The sequence below is a fragment of the Augochlora pura genome, chromosome 10 (genome assembly GCF_028453695.1).
Source record: "Augochlora pura isolate Apur16 chromosome 10, APUR_v2.2.1, whole genome shotgun sequence".
NCBI classification, from domain to species: Eukaryota; Metazoa; Arthropoda; class Insecta; order Hymenoptera; family Halictidae; genus Augochlora; species Augochlora pura.
Genome location: NC_135781.1, coordinates 836877 through 857495, shown reverse-complemented (window position 1 = coordinate 857495; position 20619 = coordinate 836877). Strand labels below are relative to the sequence as shown.

Genomic DNA, 20619 nt, shown 5'->3' with positions numbered 1-20619 from the left:
AAATTTGTATACATATATAAACAGCCGGAAAGTGTAACTACCTTTTAAAGTGTAGTAGCCTTTATGTGAATGAACTGAATAGTTACGTAATCACTATGTCTACAGTAATAATCGAATTCATTGAAGCCGTTGAACAATGTTCAACAGTGGCATATCTTATAACCGGATCTCCTTGCAAATATGCAACCTGTTGTACCTCCCCGTTTTGAAGAAATCAATTGCATACATCAAGGAAACCTTTTAATGTACATGTTTCACCGCTGGATGGTCTACAGAATTTTTACGCCTTCTCAAACAATGATGTCACATGAATCTACAATAAGTTTCATTTGCAACACAGTACCGTCCGATTAGTATTTTATTGCTTCGGTTTTATAAGTCGGCTCGTATTACTGATGAGATTAATTATACAATACGGAACACGTGTTACACATTGCAAGAGATTTAAATATTTAACACAATATGTTCTTACAGACTCAATAATGGTTATATTATAACTAACCCTGGTGATTCGTTATAGAAAATATTCTTTGATCTTTACCAAAGTTTATAAAAATAATTATCTCCACTATACATATACATATATACAAAATATATAATATATATGTAAAATATATATTACATATAATTATATTATGTATTCATAACCTTTTCTAGAGACAAAATCTTAATACTACAAGTCATTACAGGTTATTGAGTATTTTCTTTGCGAAAAGTAAATTTTTCATTACAAAATTCAATTCAAATGATTTTTCTGTAATATAAATGAGTACATTTGAACAGGTAAAACGAACAAATCTTTTGATAAATTGATAACTTTTAAGGGAAGTTTCGCTCGTGCGTATATATATACACACCCTATAAAATAACTATATACAATTCTGCAGCCATATATGTTACGTTCGCAGTGATTTGATTATACGTGCTATCAATTCTTTACGAAGAACGTCGCAAATCAATGTATTGTTGGTCTCCGATAAATAAATCTTGGAAGTATTATATGTAGATATTTATAGACTGGTGCGCGTACCAAAACGTATTGCGCAATATAAGATAATACACCGTCAATTGTAAATTAAATAAATACCATGGATTACCGCTTAAATGTGATTCGATGTAACGGTAGAAATCTTACGCTCAGGAGGAGCGGAAAAGTAGCTCAAAAGTGACTGGGGGATAAGACAGTTCGTGTCGTGCCCATTTAATATCTTTCAGTCGCGAGCGTGCGTTTAGTATGACAATTTGCCCGTTCCGTGAAACACATAAATACGGGTGTTTTGAATCTGAGAAAGGATCAATATCGACAAAATGTTACTATTCGGATCTATTTGCCTTTTAATCGCGAGTGTTCTCATGTATCGGACATCCGAGGATAGTTGGCCGCTCTTTTTAGTTAAACTTTTCTACCATATGAAGTTTAACTTATTAGGTGTCAAAGGAGTCCTAGACGATTGGGCTAACGTAAAACACAATAGGAACGGTAAGTGGAATGAGTCTTGGTAATTGCGTTAATAAAATTTTATCAACCGTTTGAATTCTTTAAATTGCATCGTGCGCTATATTCGATCATTTCGCAATTAGAAATACGAAGTTCGAGTTGTCAACAATATTTTTTACACGTCGTGATTTCACGGCATTAAACACAGGCAATATCTACTGTGCACTCATTTACTCATTAAATTTACATAAACGTATATGCCAAATAATGCAGATTCTAGTTTTACACAATTATAATATTTTTAGATTGTCCACTGCAGACTGGCAGAATTGCAATTGTAACAGGAGGCTCTAGGGGAATTGGTGTTGAAATAGTTAAAATGCTACTAGAACTTGACATGGAAGTAATAATTGGTATGTTGCATCCATTGTTGTGAATTCAATTATTTACAAATTTATTTAAGAACGTTGGTGTAATATGCATTTAAAATACAAATATTTAGCTTGCAGGACACCCAGTGCTGGTGAGGAAGTCATTCAACAGATTAGGCAGTCTGGTATTAAAAGTGGAAATGCAAAAGTTTACAAAATTAATAATGACTCTTTGGAGTCTGTAAAAGAGTTTGCAGCACAAATAAAAAAAGACTACACAGAAATTCATGTCTTGATCAATAATGGTAAAGTCTATCTGTGTTATATAATTTTATTACCATTTACAAATTTCTATGCATTAATGTAATATTCATGTCTACAGTATAATTTAATTTTTGCTTTCTAGCTGGTATCATGTTTACTCCATATATGGAAACTGTAGATGGTTTTGAATCACAGTGGGGCGTGAATTATTTGTCACACTTCTTATTAACAATTCTTCTATTACCATTATTGAAGGCTGGTGGTGCCAAAAATTCACAACAGTCCAGTAGAATCGTTAATGTTAGCTCTATTGCACACCTCCCGGGAAAAATTAACTTCAAAGATATCAATAATAAGTATTGTATCATTTTTGGACTAATTATATTTCTACCTTTTGCAAGTCATGTATTAATCTAAAATTCGATTTCTGAACAGGAGTCGATTTATTACTATGAATGCGTATGCTCAAAGTAAGTTAGCACAGGTGGTATCTACTGTAAAGTTGCAAAAGCTATTCAAAGAAGCGGGCTATAATATAAACGTGTATGCCGTACATCCGGGTGTAGTGTTTACGGACCTTTTCATACATTCTTTCATTTGGAAATACAAATCATTATTACGATTTATTATTAAGGTAAGCAAAATATTAAAGAGCTAGACTACCAAGTATTTGATCGAGTCGGTCTTTTATTTTTTTATACGTTATTAACCAGTAAAAACAATAAAAATAAAAAAATAATTATTAGAAATATCGTCTACAGGCATTAATTTAATGATTTTTTCGAAGTAGAAAGATTTATTCAAACATTAAACTATCATTTAATCGAAAACAAAATTTTCGAATTTCACAGTAGTCTGACTCTTTAAGAAATTGATATCGTATAAGTTTAAAAACTAGATATTTAACGAAGAAATATGCTTTCAGACTCCAATACAAGGAGCTACACCCATTGTGTACGCAGCTGTGAATAAAGCTATTGAAAATAACGGCGGTGTGTATATCAGTAACTGTATTCCTAGTCCAGCACATCCAGATGCTTTGGACACGTCTGTCCAGGACAAATTACTCGACTTGTCACTTCAACAAGTACAACATACAAATATATTTCAGTATATGTAATAACGTTATAAATAACTATTGACCACTTTAAAAATTGAACACTGTATTTAATTATTATTTATAAAATAAATGGACAATTAATTCGTAAGTTAATACAATTAGTGTCACCGATAAGAAACAATTTGGTACTCAAACGTGTAGTTTTATAGTATAATTTATTTATTTATATGGAATACTTGCTCAGCAAATTTATAAACGTTCACAATAATTTATATAATATACAACAGTTGAGAAACTTGCCAATTTGAAACGTCTGTAAGATATTTCTTGTAAAATTTATTCTTAATAGTATACTGAAATTTATGTGATGTACATATTAAGCGAATGTTTATGAACGCAAGCTAATGGAACAAAAACGATGTAATCTATGCAATCTTGCATAATAAGAGGTGACCCAAACAATCTTGCATAAGAAAAAATGATATATTTCACTTTTTTCCTACACCTGCGGAATTAATTCCTTGAAATGATATTTCTTCAAATGATTCGATAATAAGGGTTTTTAACACCCTTTACATGTTACGTATTTAAGTCAATAATTTGTTGATAAAAAGTTAAAAAGTCCCTCGTTTTACAGTTACCTTTTTGTCCACATACGAACTGATATGTTTTTATCAGTACAGATTAATTACAAGCCTTCTTTTATGTTTAATAAACTTCAAAATTTACAGTATATGTTATTAACAATGAACATGTTATTGCACAGCGAGAGCAATTTGAAGCTTTACTATTCCAGTTGAAATAACTTAATTGCACAAGGATCACAATGCTTTTTAATGTATTACCGTCAGTATATATTTAAATAAGAGACATACACCTGAAGTTTCATGATTAACAAAAGAATCATTCTATCCTTTTTCACACATACAATTCTAGTTTTAATATTATTGTAAACTGTTCCAACTACGGATAAATGTGATATTATTTGTAATCACAAATAATACTTCTTAAAAAGAGTATCATCTATATAATGATCCTATTTTAGAAATGTTCGATTTGCTTGATAGTAATCGTACAAAAACGGAGAATTCAGACAAAAAATATGACGTGCACATTATCATCTAATAAAAATGCATACTTATTGTATACCTATATATATAAATTTATTACAATGTAATAGGTACAAGGACTAGAGCAATGTGCGAAAAACATTGTGATATTGATAAAATATAGACAATAATAAACTATTCATAAATAATAACATTAAACAATGCATAAATGGAACAAGCAATAATTCTTGTTGCTTGAAAACCATGGATAAAATTCTAAACAAATACAACAAAACTTTGGTAGTACAAATCCTGCTACTGAAAATTGTGTGATCGATATAAAAAACTATTTTATAATAATGTTTGTTATGTATCATATATTAAAAAGGTATAGAATCAATTGCTTCGATAAATTTTTACAGCAATGTAATAAATACTTAGACGTATATTGCACATTTCAAAAAATTCTGGACAATATTTAGGCTTACAAGTTTTAGTAAAAACGTTATATCCACTGTGACGACTTTAAATTTAGTCATCAAATTTGAGATATTTATTTGTACTTTCCAACACAACAAAAGATACTATAAAAAAATATAGCATAATTCTATTTATGGAAATATTGTTAAATGCCCTAACACAGGCCTCAAATAATTTATTATTCGTATAAAGCAACCATATAAAATCGTAACGAAAAATCTCCGTTAATTAATCTCTCTGAAAACATACTATTTTCTGAACAAATATTCAACACACTTAAAGTTCATTTTTCGTTTAAAGTATTAAATATTTTTTTTTTGCAACAAAACTGTCGATATAATTTATATTATATAACACTAGATGCTAACATATAATATCAAAGATGTGCTGATACCAGAATCGTCTCTTTTTTTAATTCTAGAAGAATTGATTAATATCATGTTCAATCTCCATTGTCTATAAAAACTGTATGACACTCTCCTATATGCATATGCAGCAAGTGAAACTTTGTGTTCTGTTAAATGACTTAATATTATATATAAAAGCTACTTAAGAAAGTCGACTACAACCACAGTTACTTGTATCACCGATTGCTGTTGTTTTTCCATTTATCGATGTTGTATTTGTTTCATATCTAGGTAGTTCCTTGCTACGTGCTTGCTAAAATGTTCATTGACCTATATATAATTTAATTCAAAGACAAATGTTTCTCAATAAACGATCAAATCGATCCGTTGCTTCGTTACCTCCATAAGTTCAGCTGCAATTTCCATGAACAATCGTTCCACATTTTCTGCTTCTTTGGCAGAAGTTTCCAAAAAGTACATTCCCTGTCTTTGTGCAAAGTCTTCTCCTACATGCGTCGGTATTTCTCTATCTTCCCGATCAATTTTATTACCTGTAATTTAGTTGTGCACGATAAAAATAAACAATAATAACAACATTTCCTTATAGAAAAAAACATAAGACATACCTACTAATATCCTAAGAACTTTATTACTCGCGTACTCTTCAATTTCTCTCAACCAGTCTGGTAAACAATCAAATGTAGGCTGACAAGAGATATCATAGACTAAAATTAAAGCATGCGCCGATCTATAATAACTTTGAGTTATTGAACGAAACCTTTCTTGTCCGGCAGTGTCCCAGATTTGAAGCTGAAAGAAAGTCCACAATGATTATACGTAGCATGAACTCGTTTGAAAAAGCATATGCTGCTACATTGGATGAATCATAATGCATTACATCATACGCATACCTTAACTTTCTCATTTTCAACTTCTACGGTCTTAATCATAAAATCAACACCTATTGTCGCACCCTGACCAGGTGGAAATAATCCCTGTAAACAATTTTTTGAGAACCGAAGGTACATGGGAAAGGAAACATATAAAACTTATGGAAATTAATAAACATGATTCAGTAACGATATAAAATATTTTCTCAAGTGATTTTCACGTGAATTTAAAATATAAATAATGCACAGAAAATATTGTTAAACTAAAAGGGCCGTGTATATACCTGGGTAAATCTGCGCACGAGGCAAGTCTTGCCGACGCCCGCGTTTCCCACGAGAACAACTTTAAAGAGAAATTTATAATCCTCCATCACACATCCGCGCCGTGTTACGGTCAGGAGTCCTGTGTAAAACTAACGATGCATTTGGCGAGCACGGCACAAGTGCAATCCTTTACACGATTGCTCAGGCGTTCACGGCGATTCGAAAACTTATGCGCGATATGCTTCGAACGAAATGTACACTTTTCTTTTCGAACGCGCCGATGAGAAATACCTATTTACGGCATTATTCCTCGTTCGTCACTTCTCCGCGGTTCACTGAACACACGGCGCTTCATTTTCACAAAGTAAAAAAAGAACGCGCGCTCAACAGAAATCGAGACTTGCACGCGAGATGCTCTGCCATCCTGTCAAAATGACGTTTTCACCCGACCCCGCCATTGACTCGTGACGTTGCCTCGTTTTAGAAATCATTAGAGCCCCGTAAGGACTCACGCGCAACAAATAAATCAAATGCGACTATTACGCCGTTAGCGTTTCTCACCTCGACGGATAATTACAGTTAATTTAATAGTACGCGCGAAATAACAGTTTACGATTTTTATCGGTTTACTACTCATTCATACATCAGGTTCGAATGAATATCCAAGTTACAATATGTACATACAATATTCGATTTGTCGATGGTTACTACATGCAATTTGTGGTGCGTTCCGAACGAAATGTTGGCAAACGTGTTGCATGAACGCAAACAATTTCAAATTTCGCATTACACGCACGACGTTGGCATATGCTTTCATTTAATTTGTTTGCATTAAATTCCACAGTACAAATATATACGCGGGTTCCTCATTTACTTCACGTATATACAGTACATTCAAGCCGTGTATTACTTGATTTCTTCGTTCTACAAGCATGTATAAAATTGTAACATTTCAGATACAATTTGAATTCTTTAAATTTTTTTACTACATATTTTAAATGTAGTTGCAGCAATCTATAAGTAAAAAACGCAAATTTATTTGTCACTTATATTTCGCCTCATTTTCTAATGTCAATTACATTTGATTCATCGAATTAACTTTGCATGAACCAATTACATACTTAGATGTGTTCAAATATCTATAATGTAATACAAACATGTTGCACCGTTGAATTTACAGTAGTGCCTTCTCATCGTGAGCTATTTCTATTTCTTCTTTCTAAGCGCTTTTATCCCCACCATTTTAATGCGCATTCGGTACACACACAGTTGGTATAGGAAGAGAACGGAAAATGATCGAGAGAGAGAGAGAGAGAGAGAGAGAGAGAGAGAGAGAGAGAGAGAGAGAACAAAACCATCGGGCTCTATGTTGAGTGTCCACATGGACGATAACCTAAGCCCTCTTATTTTACCTGCTTGCGGTCTCACTCTTTTCGCGCATCTTAGTAGCGGCGCGATGCAAGCGATTACAGGAGTTAGAAATTTAAAATGTGTTACTGTACCGATATACTTGCACGATATTTAAACAATACATCGGGCAATAGCGGAGGCACTGGAGCGTTCTTTTAGCAGCTTTTAATGGGGCACGGTTTCCTTCGGACCTAACTCATGCCTCTTATTTAAAACCAGGCCAGAAATACCTGAGCCAGGTAATGTCAACCGAAGATGTTAGACTATTGATTCAGTTCGGTTGCGGTGCCGGATCATTACTGACAACAAAACCTTTTATGGTTTATTTTATAACGTCCGAGGTACACAGGTTTAGCTTAGCTTTAACGTGACTCCGCATTATCCTCCAATTCTTAAGCCGAGCATCCGCTTTCCGGTTGCTAAACTCGCCTATACCTGCGAATACAAAGGAAATGCGTCAGTATATGGGCTTTGCGAATTATTTTCTTGAATTCGTTCCGGAATTCGCGGTGTAGACTGTGTGCATCGCATAGTTAATAAAACATATATAACAAATATTATAAATATGTATATCGGTGACCAAGATAGTTTCCCTCGTGGCAAGCGGTGGCCTTGAAGTATGAGCAGAAGCCTCATTCCTATCAAGCCATCGAGCACAGCCTTTCCTATTGCCGTAAAGAACCCTTTTTTCATCACAAGTAATAATCTCGTGACTTTGGTTATAGACAATACGACTATGAACGAGGTTACGCTAAAAGCAAAAGCGTAATGAAAACAAGGAAACAAATGTTCACGTGTAAATAAATCCAACATTTCGTATGCACCAACCTGATAGAATATTGATTGTTGCCCGTGTTCAGTTGACAATTACTAGGATACCTGAAATAACAAAATTTGTAAAATCATAAACCAGAAAATATGACCTAAAACATAGCATTACGAGTTCTCGAAAGTTTTAATAATCGTAGAAATGTTACCGTTTGAAAATGTACGTCAAATCAGGCGCCAGGCAAACGGTGCGCGAACAGAGTGAGATCGAGCATTGTAAAGTGAGACGAGCCACATTGTTCGTTGATGTGACTTGTTTCGCTTGTTTGTGTTGACGTCGTGCTCTCTCGCTTATTCGTTGTTCCCCCTCTTTGTCTAAAGCTGTGGGGGTAGCGCTGCTTACACGAAAGTGTCAACCAATCAGAGAGAAGCAATTTCTATACCCGTTCTCGCATACCTGAGCGCTTCGCCCCCGACACTGCTCAGTACAGTTTAGTACGCCGAAGGCCACTAGTGTCTAACGAGTGGGTAGTTCTTGACAGATAAATTTGTTGCCGCGGTCAACAATTTTGACGAATTTTTAAATCACAACTTCTTAATACCTACGAAAGAAAGTCGTCTTATTATATATCTTATATCCGTTGTTGTCGATCAGTGTCGTTAACCGCTTTAAACACGCGTGTGCATTTAAATTAATCGCGTTAATGAAAACACGCCTGAATTCTTAAGTTTTGCTCGACAGCGACTTACGCGGGACAATTGTGAAACTTTGCCACTATCAAGCAAGCTGGTTGCGCCCGAGTATATAACGAAGCCTGTGACTGGTCGTTTCCTGAAATTCAACCGACAGATCGAGAAAACTCGCCAATCGCGGCGACGGTTCTACAATTGTAATCCCGTTATAAGGTACAAAGGAATGGTAGCCATTTTACGTGGATATCCCGTTCAGTGTAAGCAGCGGAGTCCGCGTGATTATCGCGAAAAGTCAAAATAATCGTCGGTACGGGATATTCCTGTTATTCGAAATGCGTTAAAGAAGGTAAATGTCGGCCAGTGTCGCTTACGGTGTTCACGGTGGTACTAGCCAGTTATACGTGAAAGCTTGTGAAACCGAACGTCGTTCAAGTTCGCTGAACGGGCGTTCAGGAAATCCAGATGCGTGCTCATTATTCGTGTACACTTTGGTATTTGTGCTGAACTTCTAGAACGTTGCATGAACATTGAGAAGACTCTGTGCGACGAGAACCGATTTTCCGAAACTGTTAGAATCCCGTGGGCAAATGGAAAAAAAATCGATATGCGTGTAAAGTCTATCAATCTCTCGTGAAAAGGTTCCAGATAATATTACATAAATAGAAACAGTTAATGCGCTAATTTCCTCTTATCAATTTAGGCTGCCCGAGGTCAACGATCTCGAGCACAGATCTCGCTAGAAATAAAATTTTTCCGAATTTTGTAAATATTGTGTTAATTACTTTTTGGCCTACATATAATTCAATAAAAGTGCGATGTCTTAACCGTCGCAGAAAGCCAAGGAAAAGCGATCCACGTATATCACCTTCTCACTGAAAAGCCTCACTTATTTGTGTGTCCCTAATTTTGCTTGTGGTGTCACGTTCGTATACACGCAGTGATGACTAATGTTTATTCAGTTGTTCATTGAGTTTTACTATTGGCGATAAGCGAATTTTTACTATCTCTATTTCGCTATATAAACATCCGAGTAGCTTTGTGTTTCTGTGGATAACAAGATTTTGTAATTAATTTACGTTCAAGTTGTATTTAACACTTGTTCTACCAGAAGCTTAATAGGTTCTCGAGCGACTGTATTATATTTAAAAAAAAGATGCTGAATAATTTTTGAATTGTGAACCTTGAAATGTCTAAACGATTATCAAGTAAAGTGTTAAGTCTATGAATTCTTTCTTATTAAAAGTGGCTCAGAAAACCATAGCAACAGTTGCATCATAAGATAAATCAATAAGGTCACGTGCTTGAATTTAAGACATTAATAAAAGATAAATAAAGAAAATGTGTTCTTTTCATTTGTTTGTTTAACACCTGTTTTCTTTATGCCGCAGTGTAATTACCTCTGTCCATTTGACGAAGATTTGTTGCTCTTCTCAACTGGCAACATCATGACGTCAACAAAGTCTAAGGAGATAGCGGATGAGTATATCTCATCACTCTCCGACCTCACAATCAATAGCAAGCCATTAATTAATATGCTTACCATGCTGGCTGAGGACAACATTGAACATGCACCAGCAATTGTGCAAGCAGTCGAGAATCATCTGCAAAAGGTTTGTTATTTATTAGAATTGCTATAGGGAATGCTCCTGTCTGTGACAAAGTTGTTCTTACGCCGTTGCAATATTTGTTTAACATAAATTATTATTGTCTATATAATATATAGGTACATTGAAAATTTATTTCTTATATTTTGTTTACAAACATCAATCATTACTATATCTTTATTGCTGGATGTAACCAAGCTATGTTTCATACCCTTTTTTACTTAATTATGTAAGAAGTATTATAATTATGAATTATTACTTACAGGAAGTATAAATATAGTTGTTTATAACTTGTGTTTACATAAAGTAAAACAAGCTTCTTCTTATTTTATTCCAGAAATTGCTTAAAGTATTAACTAGTCTAGGATGCAGAATAAATTTGTTTTTTTTTTTCAAAAATAAAAGTGTTCTAAAGTATAGCAGTCGTCTATGCACATATAGCATTTAATTCTCCTTCTTTTTATGTGAAATTATTTGTGGTATGAAATAATAGCTTTTATTTGTCCTTAGATTTCAAATTCAGATTTAAATGAAATATATTTTGTTTCAATAGGTGAGAAGTGACATCAAATTACCTGTTCTGTATTTGATCGATTCGATTGTGAAGAATGTAAACGGAGCATATTTAAATCTCTTCACACAAAATATTGTAAACACATTTTGTGGAGTATTCGAAAAGGTATGTTTCTCTTTTCATATGTATCATATACGTTGTATGTTGCTGTGTATGCCATATTTGCGAGAGAAGAGAAGAAATAGGATTGCAACCATGAGACTATCTTATCCCCTGTGATGTTATAAGATAATTGTTTAATCAATATTGGGTTATTGTACTATCACTTCCTTGTTATGTTGAACATGGATACACTCCCTTGCTAAGCAAGATCTATAGGAGATACAGAAATAGTAATTGTGCATAAATAAACAGGTGGATGAGAACACACGAGCCAGCATGTGGAAGTTGAGGCAAACATGGAACGACGTTTTCCCCGCGAAGAAGTTGTTTTCCTTGGATGTACGGGTGCAAAGTATTGATCCTGCCTGGCCAATCACTGCCTCCCCTACTAGCGTTTCTTCGGGATCTATTCACGTAAATCCCCGATTTTTCTCTATGGTTAGAAGAATCATTTTATACATATCCATTAGGGCTCTTACTATTGCTCTAATTCACGAACTTGATTATAACCGCTGAGCTCGGATGCTTAACCAACTTAAGTCTACATACTTGATGCTTTTAGTATAAGTAGTGATAGAACACTTAGAAAAGAACTCAGATAGTATGAGCTCTAATTGCTACTGTAATTCGTAGCACTCTTCTAACGATGTTATTTAACCATTTTTAGCCTCAACAATCTACAACCGCGATTGTATCACAACCAATTGTAGCACCTGTTAAGATGCCTCCGGGCGATCCTGTAACACCGACAGAAGCAGCGATGCGGGAACAGTTACTAAAGAAACAACGAGAATTATTAGAATTGCAGAAGAAAAAAATTGAATTAGAATTACTTCAGGCTAAGGCTAATTTGGAACAACAGCAACGGCAGCTGGATAAACAGGCAGGAAATTTGAAAGCAGAATTGGTAAGTGAAGATAACATTTTATGACAGACAAATGAAATGAGCAAGCCTAACGAACAACCTTTACTTTGTATGTAGGTTGCGGCTACGACTCAAGTTACACCCAGCGTGGATACTACGACGCAAGGGAAATCTGTCGCACTCCCTATGCCACCTCAGCCAGCAAAACCAGCAACAAAACAAGTAAATATAGTTGAATAGAATTCCTGTCTTAAGCGTGCATTTATTATACTAAAGCTTTTGTTCTCTTTTACAGTTTCCAGCAGCGACTGCTTCACTCCTGAAAAATGCAGGGTCGAACAATGGTCCACGAATAGCGCCGGCTAGTAGTATAGCAGTAGCATCAGCTAAGCCTGTGTCTCGTGATCCAAGATTAAAAACAACACCAGCTCAAGATGTAGCAGTATCAAGCATGGATCCACGGCAGCGAATAAGTACACCAACACAAAAGGATACGCGGGGTGAAGGCCAAACGCAGCTAGCGGCAAATACAAACACTGTACTTTCAGATCAATTAAAACAGCAGTTACTTTCGAAACAGGCTGTGACTAGCACTATCAACAAGTCTCCAACAAATCTTGCCGGCTCCGATACTGCGACGATAAACGCTAGTAATAACAATAATGCTAATACGAACCTCAACAATAATAATAATAATAAAAATTTCAGTGGTAACGCAAATAAAGATGCTGTGTCGCATCGAACAAGTCAAAAGAAAGACCCTCGATTGTCTAGTAATAGTAGTGGTAACCTAAACAGTAATAGCTCCAAAGGTTCTCAGATTCTGTCTGAGCTAATTAGTAGTTCGGCAACGTTGCCCGTGAGCTGTAGAGGAAGTGGGAGCAGCGATTCTAAGGCGAAAGACTCGAAGGGTTCCAACTCACGGAGCTCTTCGTCGTCGTTAGTCGATAAATCTTCCACTTCCTCGAAGTCCTCGCATAGGAAAATAATTAACAAGTCGCGATCTAAGCAACCTCAGACATCTCCAAATAAAATACCGAAAATTGACAGAGACGTAAGTCCTGTTAGGTCGAAATCTCGTGAAAAGGACAGTGGAGACAGTTCACCATCCTCGCGTACCTCTCCCCAATCCTTTCAAACCTCTAAAAACCGAAAGAAGAATACGAAATCGAGAAAGCGCAGTCCAAGCCCTCCGTATAGAATTCCCAGGCGTAACGATACAAAGTCGAATTCAAGTGTAAGCAGTTCCGGCGGTGTCACTGAGGAGGAGCAATCTGGTTCATTGATAGTATCTCCTCCTCATCCACCCGCGTTCAAAGAAATTCGTCCAAACGCTAGACAAAGAAATTACGTAAGGCGAAACAAGGACGGCAGTCTTAGCCCCGAGCGGTCTCCAGCAAATGCTGGAAATGCTCAAACCGCTGCGGAACCAACTTTGGAGTCATCCAGCAAAGACGAAGACTTGAGAGCAACGCTATCTCTTGCAGGTGCAACTGCTTCCGTGCCAGAAAAGAGTGAGTCAATAACTTACATTTTTCACATCTATATTTTATAAGACTATTGCAGATAGAATATATTGACTTGATTTTACATTGCTCTATGGTGAGTTCACTTAATCTATATGTAATAGTACCCGGATCTCTTCCTAGCTTGCTTTCATTAATGCCGCACTATTTATTTGAAATATTTATAAACAAGGTGTTCAACCCTAATATCAATTACAAGATTGAAAAGGGATGAAAAATGTGAACATGTTTTATTTATATGTAACATGTATCTCTTCTCTTGAGCAAAGCACAGATTCATTATTTTACAAGACATAAAACTAGCATGCAAAGAGGATGCAAAGATCCTACGTGCTGGTAAAATTAAAACATATGTGTATGAATCTAGATAATCGCTAAGCAACATTATTTATATTGTTTTGAAATGTTTTTCAGAAGAAGACTTAGATTTACGCGTCCTGCCGCCACCGGTTAATACCAATAAAAGGCAAAATTCTGAACACATTGAACCAGCTATAACTAAGAAAACGAAAACCGAGAAATTTGACGCGTACGTATTTTTCTTTTTCTTCCCTTCTATAAAATGGTTCGCATACTTAATACCAAACGTTGCATGCTTGATATTGCAGACTATTTGGGAATGAAGATGTTGACCTGCGAACACTGACACATCCTAAAGCTGGACGACCGCCGACACCTCCTCCGCCTGTAATATCCGGCGAAGACGGCAAAGATGGTTGGGCAAAGTTGAAGACACCGTCGAAGAACGACAGAGATAAGCAAGTCAATAATGCTGATGACAAAAGGGATAGTAGAGACCGAAACAGAGACAGATTGGGTAGACTTAGGCTTTACAATAAGCTGCCGGATGATCCTAAAGAGAGAAGAAGAACGCTGTCTAATGAAGATCAAGACAAGCCCGGACGAAGAGGTCGAGAGAATGACAAACCTGAGAGAAACGAAGACAGAAATATTGAGATAATAATGAAACAAGCTGCTGAACAGTTGAATCAAGGCTCTATTACTAAAACACAATACAATAATCTGATTCAAGAGGTTCTACACATGAGCGAGGACCGCAAATTGAGAGCTGCGCAACGCAAAGAGAAAGAAGTTGGTTCTATAGTGTGGGAAAGGGGTGTAAATCTGGATGTAGCTGGTTCTGGTGATCGAACATCAACCTTCAGTCCTTCGAACGATAAAGAAGTGATGAGGAGTAAAGATCATCCACTTCCACGGAACACGAATGGCCCAAGATGGCAAACTCAGCCATGGCAACAACCAGGACCGTGGGCACATCCGCCAGGTCCAGCGTATGGTCCTCAGGGACACTTTAATTCAGACTTCAGGCCTGTTGGTCCATGGCAAAATCCAAGACATTTTGGGCCAATGCGTCCAGACTATCAATATCACGGTGGTTTTAATCACAATCTCGGCCAAAATTCTCGTTTGGGACCTGGAATCATGGGGCCCATGGGACAAAACGGACCTCTCATGTCGAATCTTTTACCTAACGGTCCAATCGGTCCAATAGGCATGCCTAATCCGCCCATATCACTGTCAGGCATAAATGGACCCGGAATGATAATGAACAATGGACCAATATCGAATCTTATTTCGAATCCGAGCATAACTTCTTTAGCCACGAGGAATGTATCACCAAGTTCGTCGTCGAAGTTCGATCTTGAAGATGGTGATCAAAATTATTTAAGTACAATAGCCAAGAATTCGAATCCTCACAGCCGTGAATTGCCACCACCGGATCCAAAATTGTTGGACGAAATTGCAAGAGACACTATGAAGTCCATAAATATTGATAATATACCTCGTGAGATTAGATATTATGGACAGACCGGAGTAGTTTTCATGAACTGGGACGACCCGAGAGAAATTGGATTCCAGGATGGTATAAGACGTATTTTAATCGACGACAAAGACACTGTAACTTGCGCATTTAACGATCAATACAAAGAGTTTATGTACGAAGGCGAAGTTCATAGGTAAGCATTCAAATATTCATCCAGTCTACCCTGCGAATGTACATCTTTGAGAAATTAATGATGATGAATTTTCTTTGACGTTGTTTCCAGAATTAAATTAGGGGCGCCCACGAGAGAATTGTACGTCGACGACCGCTGGTATGAATGTTATTTCGGTGGTATGCCTATAACGATAGATCTGGGCGGAAAGAAAGTCAGTATCAAGTTGGAAGGGCCGCCGCCACAAGTCAAGATTGGTACTGTAAAGAGAACTGCCTTGGTAGTCGCCAAAATTAATCTTATTATTAATGCAAGAAACATGGTGCCTGTCTTTTTGGACGCGAAACCACAAATGTAAATATTCATTGTATAATTATGCACGCAACTAAAATCAACTTAATTGGGATAGAATTTTAACTAAAAAAATCATTGTTTTTTTACAGATTTGAAATAGAAGGAAAGCCACATACACTTGAATTCATAGACTCGTTGCAAACAGTTCTTCTGAATGGACGTCCGTTTAAAGTTGAGTTCGGTGGACTGCCCAAGCCTATTATTGTTAGGGACAAGAAGCATTTTATAAGATTTTCGGTGTTGCCAAGAGGAGTTCGGCCTGGTTACGTTAAAATCGCAGGGATGCGAGGTGAGGAACCAATCGAATCGCCGCCCACACCGCCTCCGGTCTTGGCGCAGAAACCAAAAGTGGATGCAACAACTGCACCAGCGCAATTTTCCACCGTCGAACCAGAATCTACCTCACAAGACGGCTCCGATCTTCGGACTACTCCTAAACCGGGTAAGTATTACATTGGTAGATTAACATTTCCTGTCCCTTGGAACGATTTTTCAAGCGTAGCTTCAGTGTACATTTCATTAGTCTTGTAGCAAAAATTCTCTTAATTACAGATTTGCAGTTGGATATGTTGTCTTCGGTTTTACCATCTGCAATGGCACCAGCGTCTGGTTTATCATATCAAGCAGAACCAGCGGAAAATCCACCAGCGGCCGCTCCAGCATTGTCGTTACCATTGAATATGAACGAGCTGTTCCAAAGACTGGTTGAAACGGGTATCGTACCGAACCTCGCCGAGCAAAAGAAGCCTGAAGAGGAAGAGAAGAAGGATCCGGAAATTATCCCTGTCTCATTCGATAAGCCTGAGACGCTGAAAGTGTAAGCATATTTCCATAAAGATCGATTCACAGCGTTAACTAAGATCGGATTTTTTCGATAGGATATTTATAGTCTCAATTTTTACATGTATAATTGTACTTTCTGCAGTAAACAACCGGCGATCGCAACAGCATTGTACAGTGGAATGCAGTGTAGCTCTTGCGGTGCTAGATTCGCGCCGGAATTGGCTACTCGGTACAGTCACCATTTGGATTGGCATTTCAGACAAAATAGGCGGGAAAGGGATTCGGCCAGAAAAGCTCATTCGCGGCCATGGTATTATGATGTTAGCGACTGGATACAGTTTGAGGAGATCGAAGATCTGGAAGATAGAGGTACAGGACTTGAAAATTGTATACCGTGGGGATCCTGTAGGTCAAACATCTAAAGCAATTTTGTTTTTCAGCACAAAGTTGGTTCGAAACGGAAAAACAAACTGCGGATACGGAAGGTATTGCAGCAGAAGAGTCTCCACAGGAAGCATTGCAACCTAGTGTTCCTACTGGATCCGACGAGGATTCCAGGTGTCAAGTGTGCCATGATGCATTTGAACAATTTTACAACGAAGAGAAAGAGGAATGGCATTTAAGACCAGCGATTAATTTTGAAGGAAAGAATTACCATCCGCTGTGTCTAGAAGACTACAAGGTTGGTAACTTGTCCCTTGCGATATAGCTTACGTTGAAAATTTTCCATCATATTGTTGAGCAATTCTGTATGAGTATAAGTTTATTAACAACTTTTCTATTTGTTGCATTCTTACAAAAATAATAGGAAAAGAGTCTTGTGGTATGTGCTTATTAATTATAATTAATATATTGCACTGTTTTTTTTTTCACGTATAGATATAGTGGAAGTAATTTTAGGCACTGACAAACGGGAAGTAAAGGCTGCAGTATATCTTTGAGTTCATCTTTTCTCTCTCCATAGAATTCTAGTTCATAGAGATATACACGTGTTGCTCTATTCAGTTCTCCTTATTTAACATAATCTTCTTCTTTAAAATTTCGATAATATAATGATATAAAGATGGTCAAATTATTTATATATATTCAAAACTTATCAAGTACACATTTCATCATAATGAAAGCAACCTTAAAGTATTGTACAAGCTATTTCATTGTTTTTGAGTGGCGATTATATGTGAGTCACAACTGATCCACAAACACTATGGACAATCCTGTATATACGTTAGTACAATGTAGAGAGTGCAACTTATTTTTCATCCCCATAATTCTTCGCTGCACGTTTATAGTTCCTAGCAACACACTTTTGGATTCAATCACCATTTACCAAATCGAGATATAATATTTCTTTATTTTTCTTTCCACGTTATCAGAGAGCTTTGGAAAAGTCGGCGCTAGCGCTCGAGGAGACCATTGAAGAAATGGAGGACGAAAAGAAGGAAAGTTCCGATGAAATGCTCGCGGAAGAAATTAAGACTGAAGAATCGAACGCGGAAACAACGAATGTCGAAACTGAAACAGCAGATATACTTGACGAGACGATGGAAGAGATCGTTCCGGAAGAGTCTTCTGAAGCTGTTCATAAAGAAAATGAAGAAGCAGCAGACATTGAAGAAGCGATGGAAATAGACCAGAATGATAAAGTAGAAGTACAACAAGAATTACAGAACAATAACGAGGAATCTGTTGACGCTGAAATTATAGATAAAGACGTTGTACCGATGACTGAGACAGAAGAATGTCAACCAGAAACTATTGATAATTCCTTTGAAAATATTAAAATTAAGGAAGAGCCAATCGATGAGCCCGAGGAGCAATTGGAAGAAGAGCAATTCGATTATGGTGTAGTTGATTTCAGCAACGTGGAAGTGAAAGAGGAGCCTGTTGATCCCGAACCAGGTATGTCTGGTATTTTTATCGGTATAATTATAATTTATAAAAACACAATTGCAATCATAGTCGAACGGAAGTTTCTCTGTAAATGTTTAATCGTCACGAATAATTTCGTTCAGTGCATCCAAGATCATAGAGTGTCACATAAAAAAAGTTATGTAAGCGATTAATTGAATAATGAGTAAACCCAGTTGTAGAACATTTATATCGTAAGTTTCCGTTCGCTTACAGTTTAAGATACATTCTGATATGTACTAATCTTTCAAAATTTGTGAAACAATCCAACAATTAGATCCAGAAGAGAATATCATTGCTGAGCGCGCTTCGGTGGATACAACGTATGCTGCCGTGAAAAGTTCCATAGATGGAAACGTGGAATTAGATTCTACACCTGCAACGATTCCGGCGGCGCCATCTCGAATAAAGATTAATATTACGAAGCCGTTGTGTATCAACAAAGAGCCGGAAGAATCGAAAGAGAAAGAAAAGTCCGTAGTCGAGACACCCGTTGAAGAAGTAACGGAACCTTTGGTGCCTGCCTCCGTGAAACCTGCTTTGCAAGGTAGAAAATTGTCCAATTTGCCACCCGTGGAAAGAGGGCAAGAGTTATCGGGACTCTGCTCGATCATGTAAATAGTACATTGTAATATATTACACATACTTGAGATGCGTGTATACGTGTGCAAGGTGTTTGCGTGTAATATCTTGAATGACTTTTGTGCATAGCGCTACTTAAGATTTGAGTATTTACGCAATATACACCTCGAATTGTGCAACTTATACGACCTGATGATATTCTGACACTCTTTTTTTTATTCTCTACATTTTTTTTTTTATTGTCCGATTCATTCTTACGGTGTGAGTGTTTCATATGTCTTATTTTCATTCCGACATTTCGCATACTTGTCCTTATCACGATTATTTCTACCTTTCGACTATCGATCACAAATGCAAAAATTAGACATAATCCTTGTTTCTACATACGTCATGTATCATGTCGTATAAGTTATTAATGAGCGTGTATAATGCGACGCGTTTGTACGTATACATGTAAGTGTGAACGCGCGCGCGTGTGTGTGTTTAGTTCTTCATTTTTTTTTTAAGTTTTAATTAAGTCGAAAGAAAGAGAATAAGAACTGTACATATTTAATGTAATGGACTCGATTTAATTAGAGCGAGATAATACGATGGGTCAAAGTAGCATTCCCGAACACGAGAAGTGCAATCGCGTTTCGTGACAGAGAGTTGTCGGAGATGCACCATTGATATGCACAAGAGACTATGACTTTCATACCGTTTATACTTTGTAAAAATATTCGAAAGGTACTCAATGCGATTGTTTTCTAGAGGTGTAAAATCTCGATTTCATTTCACGAGAACGAAAGCAAGCTCTTGCAAGATAGAACAACGAGAGAGCGAGTGAGAGTGAGATATTACCCAATTCAGTTAGATGTACAAATTGTGTGATATATGAAATTGTTGATTATGATGTACATAAAAAAAAAAATATCAACACTAAAATAATCGCGACGATATTGGGTAAGGAAGAAAAACAGTTACTACTAGAGGATTATTTTGTTGTATAAAAAGAAATCTTGTTGATTATTCGGGGTCTGGCTACCTTTGGTTGCTTATTTATAATCCTAAATTTCACCTTTCAAGAAAAAAATCCCTTAAGATAGTCGTAATTGCTGAAAAGGATACCTTAGAAGTTTAAATTTTTAACTACATGAAACATTTGAACAAATAAAGGTATAAACAGAAGGTATTAATAAGAAAGTTATTCTTTAGTTGAGATTTATCTCGATATTCAATAAAACTTATTTTTAGAAAAAAAAAACGTGAGTATGTATTAAAGTTACTGTTTACTCCTTGTCCTTAGTATAGTGAAACTTTGTAACATTGAACGTTTTAGATTAAACTGCA

The 20619-nt window shown here is 36.4% G+C and overlaps 3 protein-coding genes across 6 annotated transcripts; 2 read left to right on the top strand and 1 right to left on the bottom strand.

Annotated features, from left to right (window-relative positions):
* The first annotated feature begins 1308 nt into the window (after positions 1 to 1308).
* LOC144476456 (retinol dehydrogenase 12) lies at positions 1309 to 3281 on the top strand. Its single transcript, XM_078193419.1, has 6 exons — positions 1309 to 1480; positions 1744 to 1851; positions 1941 to 2114; positions 2216 to 2429; positions 2509 to 2707; positions 2999 to 3281. The coding sequence occupies exons 1-6, from the start codon at positions 1309 to 1311 to the stop codon at positions 3191 to 3193; spliced, it is 1062 nt and encodes a 353-aa protein (XP_078049545.1). The 3' UTR covers positions 3194 to 3281.
* On the bottom strand, positions 2125 to 11599 carry LOC144476457 (ras-related protein Rab-30). 3 transcript variants are annotated; one of them, XM_078193422.1, is made up of 12 exons: positions 11214 to 11599; positions 10432 to 10635; positions 9921 to 10078; positions 9092 to 9173; positions 8551 to 8943; positions 8402 to 8452; positions 8154 to 8324; positions 6184 to 8008; positions 5921 to 6004; positions 5636 to 5819; positions 5409 to 5560; positions 2125 to 5322 (listed from the first exon to the last, which is right to left on the bottom strand). In XM_078193422.1, the coding sequence occupies exons 8-12, from the start codon at positions 6268 to 6270 to the stop codon at positions 5212 to 5214; spliced, it is 618 nt and encodes a 205-aa protein (XP_078049548.1). In that variant the 5' UTR covers positions 6271 to 8008; positions 8154 to 8324; positions 8402 to 8452; positions 8551 to 8943; positions 9092 to 9173; positions 9921 to 10078; positions 10432 to 10635; positions 11214 to 11599; the 3' UTR covers positions 2125 to 5211. The 3 variants fall into 3 exon arrangements, with proteins under 3 accessions (XP_078049548.1, XP_078049549.1, XP_078049547.1); XM_078193423.1 differs by having other exon boundaries at positions 2125 to 5339; positions 6184 to 8324; XM_078193421.1 differs by having other exon boundaries at positions 6184 to 8324.
* On the top strand, positions 9243 to 20610 carry Pcf11 (Pcf11 cleavage and polyadenylation factor subunit). 2 transcript variants are annotated; one of them, XM_078193416.1, is made up of 17 exons: positions 9243 to 9380; positions 10423 to 10644; positions 11192 to 11317; positions 11567 to 11752; positions 11982 to 12221; positions 12297 to 12401; positions 12475 to 13693; positions 14120 to 14234; positions 14314 to 15684; positions 15775 to 16017; positions 16107 to 16459; positions 16570 to 16834; positions 16943 to 17169; positions 17241 to 17482; positions 17609 to 17623; positions 18174 to 18699; positions 18986 to 20610. In XM_078193416.1, exons 2-17 carry the CDS (start codon positions 10480 to 10482, stop codon positions 19324 to 19326), a joined length of 5739 nt encoding a protein of 1912 aa, XP_078049542.1. In that variant the 5' UTR covers positions 9243 to 9380; positions 10423 to 10479; the 3' UTR covers positions 19327 to 20610. The 2 variants fall into 2 exon arrangements, with proteins under 2 accessions (XP_078049542.1, XP_078049543.1); XM_078193417.1 differs by lacking the exon at positions 17609 to 17623.
* Positions 20611 to 20619: the final 9 nt, after the last annotated feature.

Bases quoted from the DNA above. Each gene is read 5' to 3' on its own strand.
- Pcf11 (XM_078193416.1), top strand. From the start codon at position 10,480: ATGACGTCAACAAAGTCTAAGGAGATAGCGGATGAGTATATCTCATCA. The intron at 10,645-11,191 runs GTTTGTTATTTA...TTGTTTCAATAG, and splicing joins TCGAGAATCATCTGCAAAAG to GTGAGAAGTGACATCAAATT. The intron at 11,753-11,981 runs GTTAGAAGAATC...AACCATTTTTAG, and splicing joins ATCCCCGATTTTTCTCTATG to CCTCAACAATCTACAACCGC.
- LOC144476457 (XM_078193421.1), bottom strand. From the start codon at position 6,270: ATGGAGGATTATAAATTTCTCTTTAAAGTTGTTCTCGTGGGAAACGCG. The intron at 6,005-6,183 runs GTATATACACGG...AATTGTTTACAG, and splicing joins TCGTGCGCAGATTTACCCAG to GGATTATTTCCACCTGGTCA. The intron at 5,323-5,408 runs GTAACGAAGCAA...TGAACATTTTAG, and splicing joins TTGCAGCTGAACTTATGGAG to CAAGCACGTAGCAAGGAACT.
- LOC144476456 (XM_078193419.1), top strand. From the start codon at position 1,309: ATGTTACTATTCGGATCTATTTGCCTTTTAATCGCGAGTGTTCTCATG. The intron at 1,852-1,940 runs GTATGTTGCATC...ACAAATATTTAG, and splicing joins TGACATGGAAGTAATAATTG to CTTGCAGGACACCCAGTGCT. The intron at 2,708-2,998 runs GTAAGCAAAATA...ATATGCTTTCAG, and splicing joins TATTACGATTTATTATTAAG to ACTCCAATACAAGGAGCTAC.